The sequence below is a fragment of the Triturus cristatus genome, chromosome 9 (assembly GCF_964204655.1).
Source record: "Triturus cristatus chromosome 9, aTriCri1.1, whole genome shotgun sequence".
Classification (NCBI taxonomy): Eukaryota; Metazoa; Chordata; class Amphibia; order Caudata; family Salamandridae; genus Triturus; species Triturus cristatus.
Window position 1 is genome coordinate 331,032,863 of NC_140592.1, and position 16,182 is coordinate 331,049,044.

Sequence of the window (16,182 nt, forward strand, 5' to 3'; positions counted from 1 at the left end):
CTGGTGCACGCTTTGATGTCCCATTAATGCTACATTGCACAACAAGCAATAGTTGTTTCTTTCTGCTTACAACGGTGCACAATTGACATTCCAATTGAAGACTCTATGCACAGACCTACAAGCACTGCTAAAGCCTTACCTCAGGTACATGCAGACACAAAGAATCGAGGCGCATATAAGGAATCACTATGGACCACTCGCTGATAAAGTACTTCCTTGGCCTGCGTAAGTTGGGCCATGAAAGCACAGAGCCTCCGGTCCAAATGCAGGCACTACTTTCATTTGTTTGTTCATTGACCGGACTTGTAGGTGCAGGGCTAAGCTGCAAAGACATGTCACCAAGATAGACCCGTTTTACAAACCTAGTTGGTTTTTTTAACACAGAAAAACCTTATTTTTGAATTGCGCTTTTGTGAATGAGGAAGGAGATGGGGCAAAATTATGTATTTTTGGTGTCTACCTTGGTTTACCAGAAGCTCTGTTGCCATGCTACAGCGATTACTGAATGCAGTGGCACACTTTCTTATGAATTTCTTCCACTAGCACCACACCATTTCAGGATTTCGGGCCCATCTCTGGTATATGGTATAGTGGTGCAGCATATTATGTTAAAGTGTATGCACATTACACACTATACATTCAATAGGAGAGTTTTCAACTTTAGATGGTAGCCCGTTATCCATTCAGAATCTCTTTATGCACAGTCTATCCCATCTAAAATAATCCAAAATATGACCACTATTTAATGCCTTGTAATTTTCAAGCAGAAAACATCTAGGCAATATTTGTAGGGCTCATATACCAGTGTGAAGAGACCCATCTAGTATACAAGAGTACGACATAACATAAGTTGTGAAGGCAAACATCATTTACAACTTTAGCTCTTAGTTTGCTCACTGTTCTCAACCAGCTCACAGAATAATTTAAGAATAACACAAAGGTTGGAGATCGAATGTTCCACCCAAGTGGTATCAGCCTTTTAGAAAATAACATTCCTAATCCAATGAACTGTGTTCCATTTACTCGTTTTATGATAGTTCATGGACATAGTAAACCTGCTTTGTATATGGCCACTTTCCTTAAGAGAACCAATTTCGGTGTAGGTGATTTAAGCAGACCGGCACATCAAGGATGCCCTTTAGTCTTTAAGTCTTGGTTGAATAAATGAAGATGCTGAGGTGGTCATGACAGAGAAGTAGCTAAGGAAGAATCAGTCGTAGAGTTTAAAGTGTATTGGGCTGTGGCAGTAAAATGTGTAATCTAAGGATACAGTGGGGACCACTCTCCAGCAGTGTCCAAAGAATTGAAGGCATTCTCTCATTTGGTTCCAGAAGACTCTCCTATGGCAGTGTAGCACAGCGATGGCTGTTTTATGATCTCCGAGACTGTAGGCATCGCGCCACAAAATCGGTAGCTTTGCCAAGGATGCCCTGGTATTTCCTTCTAGAGTTTTAAGGAAGATCCAAGAGACTTGATGGGATAGCTAGGGATTGATCATTAGGGTCTTAGATAAGGTAAAATGATAATAGTGGACTTCTTACAGAAGGGCTTTGGTGCTATTTGGCTACCTTTTATACACACATGTGCGCAGGCTGTCTTCCTGTCCTTTGACTTCTAGTAAAACCCACTCATTGTCCTGTGGGTACCAATAGTGTGGAAGAAGGGGTTCGTTTCCATCTCCTTTTGATGCTGTCTATTCCTAATCACTTATGCTCTTCAAATTCTCCCTATTTAGGCCTGACTGAAGAAAGAGTTCTTTCTGAAGGCAGTGTCCAATGCGAAAGTATAAATGAGGGCTGCAAGGCATGTCGGTAGACCAAAGTAATCCGTCATTTGTGACATCAAGGCTAATGTATTATCCGTGACTGTTTGGTGCATTGTTTCACTGGCTTTTCAGTACATTGCTTGGCTCAGCGTTCTTCTATCTGTGCTTCACTCATCCAGAGCAGAGGATGAGGGATGAAGAAACTTGTGGATCGGAAAGACTGCATGGTACAAATCTTCTTATGCTCTACAATGAGAACTCTCCAATCCTCCTTCTGGATTCTCTCTGCTTCAGTCTTCCACCCCCCAGTTGTCTTTCCCATTCGTCTCCTCAGGACAGACTGGCTGAGTGCTAAAGCAACTGCATCAAGTTCCTTCTTACTTAGAGAATAAGCACGGACAAAGACAAAATATATGTGCTCCACTGTGTGGGGGAGGGGCAGGAACAATAAGCAGAGATACCAAGGAAACATGCACTCAAATACAGTGCTGAATGTAAAATAAATGAAGAGTCTCCTCAAGTAAGCAGTGGAAGGATAAAACCTATCCAGTCAGATTACTGTGACTCAGTAATGCTCCTGGGCTGGATACACACATGAATAGGGCATAACGTTTACAAATCAGGAGAGCACAACTGAGATAGACAGGAAAACCATCCAGTTATGAGGAAGGGGCTGATCCAAAGCCCGCTCTTAAAGTGTATTGGAAACAGTAGGTGTGCCTACAAACATCTAAAATTGTCAGTAGCATAGACCTAAAAAGAGGCACATCTGCAATGTAGGGAAAAGAGAATGAGCAGCAAATGCCTTATTTAAAACAAAGGTGCTCTAAAAGCCTGGGTGTCAACTCTGCAGTTGCTGCTGATGCAGTCCTGTGGAGGCCTAAGACGGAGGACTACACAGAGACCGGATGGGCGCCGAGGGAGACATAGGGGAGGTTGTAGCGTTGTTGAAGAGGACCGAGATTGAGCCTAGCCAGAGAAGAGGCACGAGAAATGGACGCATAGACATGTAAGGGAGACCAGAAAAACATAAGGAGCATTTTGGATGGGGATGGAGTCACAGAAGAGACACACACATTCTGGTGATCACAGAAAAAGAATTGGCAAAAAGGCCCAGAGGGAGAACAAGACACAGAAGTGTCACAGGGAAGATGTGTTGAAGTGTCTTAGTAATGGCATAGCTGAAAAGTTTAGAATGTGGAGTGTTGTGTGGAGGGGCCTGATGTCACAGGGGAACCTTGAGAAGGGATCAGGCAGGAGAATAGATAGACGATTGAAAGATTGTTGGTACGTAGCTAAGGCTATTTATGTAATACATCATATTGCTTTACCTTCAGCTGTTGTGGTCCTTTTGTACCATTTGCACAGTGGCGACAAGGATAACTGGAGGACTTCATTGTGTTAAATCAGCACCTCAACATGTGGAAAACCATCTTCAATCTGATGTGAGGATTGTGCTGTAGTGCATAGCCTACCTACCCCTTCTTCCTCTGTTGTGCGCCAGCTGTACCAACATCACAGAAATGCACATACATAAAGAAGAAGCAAAAGAATGAAAGTGCAAATGGAGAAGGAACCGAGAAATAAAATAGGTTCAAAGTGATAAAAATGGGGCACAGAGAAACTAAGCTAGCACAGTCAGAGGAGGGGCATACAGACAGGACAAACCATATATTCGGAAAGGAGCTACAGAACTAGGAGAAGATGCACAGTGAGGAGGGTGGAGGACAACCTGTAAGATAAAGTGGGAACATGCTTTGCAGGATACACTGCAGCAGTTTGGCAGGTATTCAATACCTTATAAAGTCTGATTCATACTAAAGGGACTGCATAAGTGTTCCTTGGCCAAGATAGGCAAAGGGGAACGCAAAAAATCCATTCTTGGGCTGAGTATGGTGCGAGAGACTATGCTTGCTGTTGGCCAATTAGTTGTGTACGGCATCGCCGAGTCTGATAGAGGTAGGAATGTTCAAATGGTTGTAGTCGGGTCTGCTAGAGCAAAGCAGAAAAGCAGGGCTGTGGACCATTGGGCACGCCAGGACAGGTTTAGCAGTAATATCTACTAGAGAACTTTATACTGAGATATACTGTACCCAAGATTGAGTAGACTGCACTCTGGGGAACAGCAAGAACTGAAGGGGACAGCACTAGGTTAACTTTATATTCACATGCAGTGTGCCTTGACACCTGGTCCTTCACTAACACAGTCTCAGAAAGGATGCTCGTGTCTAGAGGGAGACGAAGTTCCATGACCCAGTGATTGACTCATGGAAGGTCACCCTTGCCAGGGTACTAATACATTTGGGAGGCAGGACCAGGTGTGACTTTACTTGCGGAGTTTGCTGTTTCAGACCCAGTAGCTAGGGCACCACTGGCCCTAATGAATGGATTCACGCAAATCGACCAATTAATTCCCCGGTTGTGTTGGTAAAAAGAACAATACACATTGGTGTGGAGCGGGCCACTCCCGGGCCTTTGTGCCACTGCGCCTGCTGCACTATTGATAACTGCGCCCCCTGCTCAGAACTACCACTCAACGAGTTGCCAAGCCACAATTCCATGTATAGTAGTCCATGTCTATTTGCTTGACATGTGAGGGACACATGAGGGTTACACCCTCACAACACAGGGTACCATTCCATGCCTTTCTAACTTATTGATTGCAACCCTAGTCAACGTGAGATAGCCCCTTTGGCTACAGTTTGGCAAGGTTAGAAAAGGGGTAACTGATGAGTATCCAAATTCACAAAAAGAGAGAGCATAACAAAGAACTTAATTCTAGAAAGTGGCAGGGCCTTTAGGGCCAGACTAAGTACGGTAGTGGATGTCTGATCCTTGCGCAAGCTATATGCATTTGTGATGCCCAGCGAACTGAACGGCTGTGGTGGGTTCCATTCATGCGAACAAGTTAATTTCCATCAAAGCAGAGCATCTTTTTGGGTCTCTTCTCTATCAGAACCCAAAGTTAAAGTAAATGCAGGAGCATGGCACCCTGCCATTGAGTGAACATATTTAGTAATGCTGAGTTGGGTTTGTGGACCCAGAGTGACTAGTGGAGATACTGACATGTTGTATTATGTTGTATTGTAATTGCATTTATATAGCGCTTACTACCCCTGACGAGGCGTCAAAGCGCTTTTATGGTGAGTAGCACGCTACTCTGGAACCCATAAAGATTAGTGTTGAATTAGTATAGTAAAATATGAAAGTAATTTGAGTGGTGGATATGTTATTCAGTTATTTGGATAGAGAAGGGCAGCAAAGGGATAGAAGAAGGAAAAAGGTTTGCATTTATATAGTGCATGCCACCCCTGATGAGGTGTTGAAGCACTCTTTGGGCGAGTAGCACGCTACTCTGGAACCCATAAAGGAATAGTGGTGAATTAGTGTAGTTAAATATGAAATTTGAAAAGTGGACATGTTAGTCTATTACTTTGATTGAAAATGATAGTGGAGGGGTAGAAGAGTGGAGGATTTAGACTTTTTTTTGGTTTGTTTTGGAGGTCATAGCAGTAGGAGGAGGCTTGGGATGAGTAAAAAGAGATGTGGAGGGGAAGAGTCAGAGGGATCTGTATAGTAAAAAGGTGTCAGATAATGCAAGGAGGGGTAGAGTAGGGAAGAGTCTAGAAAGGGTTATTTTGGGGATCATAGTAGTGGTATGGGCTTTGGGATAAATGAGAGAGTAGATGTAGAGGATATATTGATAGAGGTGTAGTGGTAGTGGAAAGAGTAGTAGAAAGAAGTTTGAGATGAATCAGAAAGTTGGTTTAAGAAGATATATTGAGAGAGGTGTAGGGTGAGAACTAGGGTAGTGCATTGGATATGCTTTTTTAGGAGAAAAGTAATGAATATATAGATCCAAGTACATGGAAGGTATTTAGATGCATAAAGGAAGTAAGTATATGTAGATTAAAGATGCATTAGATAAACTCTGGCTTTCAAGTGTTGTTGTACTCAATAATTTATTTTATTTATTTTTTAACAGCATAATTATTCTACATGTTTATACAAAGCAATACAGAAAGATAGGTACATATCTATAGTACAAATAAATGCTTGTATACAGAGGGATATGCTGTATATTTCTGTTTGCGTATGGTGCTTATGTGGGGAAGAGCCAATTCTTGAGTAGTTTTCTGAAGATAAGGTGGTTGTCCGTGGATCTTATGTTGGGGGGTAACGAGTTCAATAGTTTGGCTGCTTGAACAGAGAAGGATGTGCCACCCATGTTTTTTTTCGTGTGTCTTCGGATTTTGAGGCGTGAATGTATGAGATGTATGTAGGTTATGATTGGATGGGGTGGGGTTGTGGAAGAGGAAAAAAAGAGACATGAAAGCGAACACACAAAAAATATGGCAGACCTATTGGCTTTGTAAACTCTTCCTAACTCCGTGATTTCCTTCCCTAGGTGTCTCTTCAGAGGAACAGCAACAGCCGGACCCTAACCAACTTTTCCCTGGCTGAGGGACAGCCAGTGTTGCCGGAGGTCAGCCAGCTGGGGGACTCGCTCCTGTTTGTCACTGGAAACAAGGTCTGAAAAGGATTGAGTAGATGTTTGGGATAGCGGGAGGCATAAAAGTGAAGTATGTTAAAAAGGACAATATTTTTGCATTTATTTAGGGCATGTTGGAGCCATTAGTAAGGTATTTTCTTGCACCTGCCTTATTTTTGTGTTGTGTTGGTCAACCTCTGTACCCCGGATGCTAAATACACATAAAAATGTCTAGGCCAGTGGTTCTTAACCTTTCGACTTGTGTGAACTCTCACTTAATTATTGCTGGAATCCGGGCCCCCAACTGACTTCTTAGTGGGAGCCAGGGGCAGTGGCGTATGCAATTTCAATGATTTGAACCGCAAAACAATTCACACAAATACAGAAAAAAAAGCATTCACCAAACAAATACACAAATGATTAAATAGTTCATTTAAATATCGAACAAAAATCCTGGGGTCCCCACGCAGAGGTTAAAAACTGCTTGTCTAGAGAGTAACCACAAGACTTTGGGGAACAAATTGCACTGTGCAACAATTGTATGTTTGAACAAGGTTTTGTAAGTGTCAGACAATTCCTTCTTTCACTCCCGCACGCACTGCACCCCCTTGCAGGCTATGAGTCAATGGTAGAGTAGTGGCATATAGCATTGCGCAGCTGTCCAACATAACATACTATTCAATTGAAGAGAACCTTTGCAAGAAGTGTAAATGTACACTTTTATAGATGTTGTCAGGGGTCAGCTTATTTTTCAATGCCCACACCAATGACCGATCTGGTTATAAAAGTATTTATTTGGTCTGGAAATCACATAATTTGTGAAAGACCTGATAACATGGGGCCTCAAATGCTGCATTATTGTCTGAAAATATGAAATGCCAAAATGTTCAGAGTGATAGGAAAAACGCTATCTATCAGCAGGAAGTTTTGAGGAGAAAAACATAATTCTTAGGAAACTGGTCTGAAGTTTTAGGTCTTGCCTCCCAAGAAGTGCAAGCTGGTTCTAGGCTTACCAAGAATTTACAGTGGGGTTACAGCCCGCCCATTGTTTACTATTGGTTGACTTCATCAGTCTCATTTGTTTGCTTCTTATTTGATGACTTGCATTGCACTTTTTGTCTTTGTCCCTCCCCTAGAGCATATCCCCTTTATCATTCTTTTCATTGGCTGGCTTGTATACTTCCATTGCTCACTTTCAAGGAAACATTTTTTCTTTTTGGCCAATCAGTCAGTAAGAAATTGGAATATTAAAATAGGGGTTGTAAGGACCCACCTTAAATAGTATCCACAGTCTTTGTCAGGATAAACCATAGAAGTCACTAAATAAAACTATGCTTATCCCTCAGGAGGTTTGGTACAAAAGCAATCAGGCTTAACTTACAAGCAATGTGTAAAGTATTTATGCAGTACTTAAACCGTATTAAAGTGAAAACTCAACAGAAGAAATATACCAAACCATTTTAGAAAGAGAGAGAATATTTTATAAAATGACACCAAAGCAACAAAAATTCAATTAGTAGAACCGGACTTATGAATTTTGGAAGTTTAAGGTTAAAGTAGCACCAGAACGTATTTTGGGCAGGTCTAGGTTGAACTGGTCAGCAGAGAACGCTGAGAAAACTGTTCTTGGGACTTGTGTTCCTGTAGCCCAAGCAGGAGGTCAGCATTATGACCCTGGAGTCGACTTCTTTGTCCTGTGTGAAAGATGGAGAGCAGGTCCAGTCCTCTTCTGTGCTTCTGCAGGTCCAGAAGTGATCTGAAGAGGGTATTGGGTGTGCAACATTTGTGCTCAGTGGCAACCTGTGGATGGGGAAACTCCTGATCACTCCCTTATCAATGGGGTACAGGTTCCCAGGGATGACAATACCCACCTTTGCAGCACTTCCAGTGTGTTTTACTCTAAGCCAACCCACAGTGCCCCTGTCTACCTAAATCTGGGATGACAGAGACCTTTCTTGCCCTACTCAGAGCTCCCTGTGCCCACCCAGAGGTGGGTCTAGGATTATGGGCGAACCCTATCTTGTGGTCATCCCCCCCCACCACTGGGTTTGGAGCCAAGCTGACTAGGAAGACAAAGGAAGGCAGGCCAAGGTATGCACTACACCTGCCAGTGACGGGGAAGACGTTCTTTGAAGCTCACAAAGGGGCTGGAACAGCCCCCCAGGCATCCTGCCTCTCCACCTTGTTCTTGCGCTCTGTTGCTTTCTGCAGGAGCATCAGAAGGCAGACAAGAGGTGAGAAAGAAGCTGACTTCCCTGGCTGGCATATCGAGAGTGCGGCACACAGATTGCCAACCTGAACCTGAGTTTGGTCTCCCATATGGATGTGATTGCAGCAGCATCTGCTGGTGTTAAAAAACAGACAGAAAATGTGAATCCGCCAGCAGGAGTGCTGTAAGAGAAAGGAAAGTTTCAATAGCCAAGCTTGCCACAAAAGCCCCTGTTGAAAGAATAATTGTGCGGGGTGTCTATTGTGGGCACCTTTGTATCTCAATCAGTAATTTTTGGTTTGTCCTTTGTACACCCCAGTCAGCTCGTTTTTGGCTTGCCGCTTTAAAGCGCCAGGGTGGGTAAAGAATGATCCTGGGAGAGCTTTCCTCTACTGGCAAGCACTTCTGGAGCCGGCACTTATGCCTCCTGGTGCTGCCATGCATGGAGCTTTGTTATGTTCTCTGAGATTGCTGTGCCAAAGTGCTTCATGAAAAAGTAGGACTCGGGTATGAAATATGCACCGTTTTATTGTATAGGAATGGCATGTGCAAAATGAAAGTACAAATCACTGTACATTCCTGATGTCAGTGAAAGTTAACAATCGGCGCATATTCTTGATGCCACCATCAAATGTTTCATCTTGAAATGCATTCTGTTATTAACTGTATGGTGACACCCTGACTAATTATCCAACATAGGGATTCTACCATGTATTATGTGAATATATATGCACCCATGTGTGTGCTGCTATTTTTATTTGAAGTGTTTAGTCATACGTGAAAAATGGTGCAAAAGGATCAGAGCTCCTTCTCTCAATTTGTGGGAAGGGCAATGTTTCAAAAAATTGTAAAATACCACTCACACACTGAAATCTGATTCGGTGTCATGCTTCATCATTGGGGTCTTCCCGCCCCTCTCCTGGACGGGGCGTGCTACGACGTACGTAGACGCAGGAGCACTTTATTCAGTGATTGGTGAGTAAGTGTAGTGCGTGGGATCGTGAAAAGAAAATGTGAGATGGTTAAAAATTCTCTGTCTAGTGGAACGAAAATACTTTATTGTCTTCCCTGGCTGAGAATAGTAAAAGTGGGGCGGTGTAGATGGTGTACTATTATGAGTCACCTCCTACAAGGTCGACATGTTTCAGAAGCCATCCCCTTGGCTTTCTTCCTCAGGACCAAAAACCCGATCCCTGTTTCACCTCAATGGGTGATAGAATAAATGTACATATGCCTGATAGTCACAAACACTGTCCTTTGTTCCCTGTTATGGGAGTAGAAAAATATACCACTTGTATATCTTTAGAATTTTATCGTTATCGCTCCATGAGCTCACACGAGCGGTGTAGGGCGCCAAAGGAAGTACCTTCTCGTGGCTCGTTGAGGCTCCGACGAGCCACGAGAAGGTACTTCCTTTGGTGATCGCGCTCCTTCTAGCATTGTCTATTTGACTAAACACTTCAGATAAAAATAAAAATAGCAGCACACACATGGGTGCATATATATTCACATAATACATGGTAGAATCCCTATGTTGGATAACTGTATCAAGAGGAGGACGATTCTACCTTTTCCTCTTCACTCCCTCCTTTGATTTTTTGGACACCCTGACTAAGCCAATAGTACTGACTTTTTTAATGCATCCATCATGTTGTATATGGTGCAAAGGGGCCTAGCGTTTCTCGGGGTAGGGTTTGCTGGTGCACTGTTAAAGATGCCACCAGCATTGGGGGTCCAGTATACAATTGAATATTGACAGGAAAGTATATATAACTCCGCATATGTGTACCTTGATAATCTATAACTTCAAGATACGTAGAAGTGGAGGTAAGAGTAGTAAATTAATACTTGCCTATATGTACTTATCTCCTCAATATTTTAGGTCTTGATATTTAAGTAACTCTATATTCCCTACACAATATTACAGTGTACAGCCATTTGTTATAATTGGGGCCCAGTACCTCTGACAGCGCTGGAATCCTTCAACTTTGATTTATCACAATATTTGTGTGTGTATATATTCGCTGAAATGAAAAAGGGTAAAGAAAAGTCAAGATTAGCTTTAATGATAACATCTTGATGTATGTTTGGAAAGACATCAGCTATCCACTTAAAAAGCACTTTTAAAGTTACTCATGGTTATGAATTAAAAGAAACTGACATTTGTCATGGTTAGCTTCACAATCCATAACTTGCTCAACACCATGCAAACTATAACTTTCAAGCCAAATGCTTGTGGTCAGTCCCTGTGGCCTCTTGGTGTGGGCTGCCAACCCTCACTCTGCACAGACATTATTTTTCTGGCAATCAACTGCATTCATAGTTATCTCATTGATAGTTTTAATAGTAAAGTGATATGCAATGCATTTAGTGTGCAAGCAATGGTTGCATACCTGTTGACTGAGGTAGTGGGATGCGGATAATAAAGATAAATCTAGGAACTAGGTTAATTAAATGGAAAGAAAAAGGTCAAGAAATAAAGTAGGGGTTGGATTAAGAAAATATATTGATATGAAAAGGTGTAAAGGTATTGCGTTTATTTTTTAAACCATAAAATTGGAAGATGGATAAATTAATACTGCAATAAAGAAATATAACTAAAAGTATTAATTTAAAATATATAATTCAAAACTATAAACATTTAAATATTAACCACTTCGGTGCAGTTCGCAACGGTCCTCGTGTGCTGAGGTTGGCTCCAAGCCGTCCTCACACCAGAGGCAGGAAATGCCTCTGGTGTGAGCACCAGAGGGATTTCCTTTAGTTTAAAATAACCTCAGGAGCTGGGGAAGAGCTTCCCCTGCATCCAAGGCATTTTTTTTTTCTCTCTGAAATGATGATTGGCGTATGTGGCACGCTGCCGTAATTTCAGAGAAAGTGATATGAGCCGATCGGCTCATTTCACTTTCACTGCTTCGGTGCTCAGGGCTATATCTCAGCCCACCGAAGCACAGGGTAGAGGTATTTTTGGATAGGGAAATGTGGAAATGTGGATTTTCCTGGTCAGTTATGTCCCCTATCTTGGACCCCAACGGTTCTATGTGCATGTCACAAGTACATGTATGTTCCCTCCAGTTCCAGTTATGAAGACGCAAATACATGTGCGTCCACCGTCAACATGTCCTCTGTCAGATCCGCCATGAATAGGCCGGATATTCCATTCCTAAATATAAAAGGCCACCGGCTTTATATGGTTCACTTATGCCATTTTACAGTCCAGGCAAGTAGGCCCTGATTCTGTCATCAAACTCTTCTTGCCTTCTGCCTCTGAAAGCTCCAGTCTGAGCCTGCATCTGTGACCATGAACTTTGTCTCATTCTCTGCGCGGCTCACGAAGCCTGACATCAGCCTATTCTCTGCCAAGAACTGTATTTCACCTTCGAATTATCTGCTTCCCCCTCAGCCGATGCATTCCTGCCTAGCAGCTTAAGTAAACATTCTTCCAGCTACTGAGCAAAGGCTCGGCCTCTCTGTCCTCATACAAGTAATTCATAGCCCTGTTACCATGGAATAATTCCTACCCCCTCGCATTCAGTGTAGACACTTAGACGCTTGTACACGCACGCACAGTCAGTATAGAATAGATTCTGTCCGAGAGTCCTTCTTTTGTGGATAACATAGTTCTTTAAACATAGGATGTTAGATATGATTTGGGATTAGGTTGACTTGACCCCCCAGACTTTTCGTCTCCACATGTAGAGCTAATGTCAAGCCCCCTTCACCCCCTAGTTACACGTCAATTACGCGTCATGCTGCCGCGCGCGCATCTATGCCAAGTATTATCTTATAGATCCACCTATGTATGACATCATAACCAATCATGTTCTTTTTTTTTCCTTATTACACCCATTTTTGGTTACGCAGGTGAAACGTCATTTTCCTTATCAATTGTTACGCCTACTGCATTCGCTTCATTGTAATGTATGTATTATAAAAGTTACTTCTTGTCAATAAAGTATGTACTTCACTTCCTGAACCCCCGTGGTGATGGAACTTGGAGCATCCGATTATAATCGATCATTGGAATAAAGCCCATTCCGAAACTCTAATATCACGGATTCTGCCTCTCATTTTACTGAGCTATTTTATTATGATTCCGTATCAAATTCAGTCCCGGTAAAGGAATTTTATTTACCACATGATGGCGCCCGAACAGGGACACTTTCTCATCTCACGCGCCGGCGGTGAGTTGTAGGCCCGGTCTCCTGCCACAGCTGGACGGACAATTACGCGTACCAGCAGGATTTCCTGTATCTCCCTCCGGTCAAGCGGGGGCGACTGAGACTGCGATCAACACCCAGACGAGGCGGTGAGAAGTGCGAAGTATCCCGACCAGAGCCTAGCTGAGAGAGCAAGATCCGAGGTATACAGAGACCCACCAGTTCGAAGTCAAGCCCAGTTTCCGACGAGTCGAGTCGAGTCCAGTCCGGTTCAAGTTCAAGTTACCGAGGCCTTCCGTTTCCGAAGCTACCCGGTGAGTACCATTACTGGGGAGGCATTTCTGACGTGCACATAGGTTGTGCCGGTCAAGACGGGTTTGGGTACACAAATACGGTCTGCACTGTTTTAGCAGTGTATCTGTACTGTTTAGCAGTATATCAAGTATTCCGAAGTATCTAGTTATTGTCAAGAATTATGCTTGGTGGTCAGTTATGCAGACGATCATCATTGTTGTTTATGTTAAAGGTTAAAAATGCTTAATGTTCAATGTTTAATGTGTTAAACGTCCTGCATATTGTGGTATGAATGGTTGTTCATTAGTGTGCTTTTGTATTAAGTGTGTTCAAGATTAAGTATCAGATCAGTTGTCAATATGCCGCTCTTTTCGAAATTAAGACAGATCACTACTAGAAAAGGGGTACTTGAAGAAGCCGTCCCTATTCCTCCTAGGGATACTCCAGGGCACTTCATGTATCACAAACATGGCTTAGACGCTATATTATTTCTTGATTTATGGGTAGACTACACCAAGGGATTGCCAGAAAGTCAGAGGTGGCCCGCAGCGGGGACCTGGGATGCAGAGTGCATCATGAAAGTCGAGGAAGAGTTATGGAAAAGGAAAGTCAGACAGTCACAGAAAGACGCCGTTGAGTTATGGCGTAAAGAATCTCATAGACGTACGGAAAAAGCACGTAGACAGGAAGAGAAGAGTAAAGAAAGTTCAAATAAAGTTCGAGACAATCTATTAATTGAGGAAGGTATCCGAGTGAAATCAGAACAAGTAGATAGACAAAGAAATGCCCTCATGAATGGTATGTATCCCCTTCTAGCCGAAGGATTACCTAAGGCTACCCCAGAGATACCGAAAGACTTGCCACCCCCATTATTCCCAATTAAGGTACATCCTAAGGGGCATCCTAGAACCGCAGAAGATGTTTTTCTTTCCTCATATTTAGATGACGCAGCTCCCGAGTATGCTAATTCCGCCCCACATAGACCGCATACCAGGGAGGTCCAACGCCAAGATCCAGCACCCGTATCCCTACAGCAACAAATCGAGTCACAAGTTCCGGCAAGCACATCTGTTTCTGCATCCGTTCCTACAGCTACTTCTATAGCTGTGTCCACACCTATAGTTGCTGTGTCACGTTCGACGAATCCTTTCACACCCGACGCCCCAGATGGGGCCACGGGAGGTGCTACCAATGATTTTTCTACGCCACCTAGAATAAATAAACTTATTTTTCAAGAGTCAGCGCATTCACGTACACCCAAATTCGTAAGTGATCGTACGCTTAAGGAACTTCTTATAGATTGTAGATATGACCCGGTGCTCGGTAAAGAGGACGAAATGATCCTGGCATCATTACGTATCAGACGAGCCGCAGGGTATTTAGCGAAGCTACCAGGAATGACTGTGCATCTAGATAAAATATACCATTTTGTCCAAACAGGGCGAGATCCAGAATGTATTAACAGAGCTATGGAATACCAGAAAGTAGAGATACAGGGGGAACTGTTACGTTTCCTCATAAACTGTGTGATCAGAAATCAAGACCGACCGGGGGTAGACCCGGATGCAATGAAAATTCTTACAAGATGGAGCCAGAATATATCAGAAGGGAGACACGATAAGCAAAATTGTATAATAGCCATGTGCCGAAAGATCCGTAAAGAAATAGAACGCCTACACGAAGAGAGATTAGAGACAGACGAGTTCGAACAAAGCGAGGAAGAAGGGTCAGGACCGCCCGCGGAACAGCCAGACACCATAGCCTATGTAGGTAGAGGAAGATCTTGTAATAGGGATCAGACTAGATGTCATACTGATTCAATACGTCCAATATGTCTAGATAATAACAGGAATTTCCAGATACCTATAATTAATATAAGGTCTAACGAGCATTCGTTCCAAACCGCCGACAAACTACTCCGAGAACGAAGGGGATATCATTTTCTCGACTCTATGGATGAACAAGATTTAGCCAGGGCAGCTGTCCACTGGGTGGACAGTCCCGGAAAATATAGTGATGCTACAGTAGTACGCACATTTTTGAATCTCACCCCAGATGAACAGAGGTTAGCTGGGATTTATATGATTCAACAACTCATTATACTATATCAGAGTCAGCATTCGGACCCTGGTCCCTTACCTGACATATTGACTGAATTGCTTATGAATAAATGGAGAGGTCCAGGTACTAAATTAATTAAAGAAATTCTAGTATCAAGAAAGCAGTATATTCTTTTTGTATGCTCAGAGCATGTCTCATTGCCCGGCAAGGAAAGAACCACGTATCACATGGATAGACAGAATCCCTTACGAGAAGTACACCCAATAAAAGGCGAGGACAATGAGTTTAGGCGCGTATTTGTATATACGCCCATATCAAAAATAGAACTGTTACAAATGAAGAAAGTGGTACCCAGTCATGACAAAGATCCAGCGGGTTTTCACCGAGAAATTAAAGACATGTTACTCATGGGAGAGTATACCTATCCCGACATTATGACAATATTAAAGGTGTTGATGCCTGCTGGCATTTATGAAAAACTCAAGGAAAAAGAGTGGGAGGTAGGAGACCAAAAGATAGAATGGTCAGCATTAGAAGCAGAAGAAAGGGCCCGAGGTCCAGGTTCGGGGCTTGGGGACAAAACTAAAGCACTACCAGGTCTACTAGTACAGGTACTGCCACGTTTATTAACTACGAAAAAGGAAGATTGGGGTACAATTTCAGCCTGTAAACAGAAGCAAGATGAAGACACTAGTGATTACTATGCCCGATTCGAGAAATGTTTTGGTATAAATAGTGGCATAAAAGCAAGTAGCGAATCATACCCGCATCTGTTTGTAACAAAATTAGTAGAAAATGCCCTGCCCCCGGTAAAGAATAGAGTATTAAAATTCGAGAGTACCTGGCAAGGTAACACTCCATCACAAATGTTACAAATGTTACAGTATCATCACAATAGAATTAGAGAGGAACAAGAACATTAACACAGACGCATGAAAGACACAAAAATGAAAATGCTAGTTTCCCAGACAGTTCCAGCTGAAGGACATAAAAAGGGTATGACACATTCCGATTCAGCAGGACCTGTAAAAGGGACATGCAATTATTGTAAAAAGCCAGGTCATTACGTACACGATTGTCCAGTTTTAAAACATAATATCGCCATAGGTAAAACACAAGAAAGATCACGGCCACTCAGACAAGATCAGAATGAACAAGGAGCTATGCAGCATGCCCAGGCCATGCCAGCCGCACAACAGCC

The 16,182-nt window shown here is 42.8% G+C and overlaps 1 protein-coding gene across 4 annotated transcripts in view; it reads left to right on the plus strand.

The window, feature by feature from the left end:
* Positions 1-16,182, plus strand: part of MST1R (macrophage stimulating 1 receptor) — a 391,011-nt gene that overhangs the window by 221,604 nt on the left and 153,225 nt on the right. For all 4 annotated transcript variants that reach the window (XM_085625073.1, XM_085625074.1, XM_085625072.1 and 1 more), the window contains exon 4: positions 6,174-6,296. In XM_085625073.1, the coding sequence (XP_085481199.1) occupies positions 6,174-6,296 (123 nt within the window). The remainder of the gene's footprint in view (positions 1-6,173; positions 6,297-16,182) is intronic.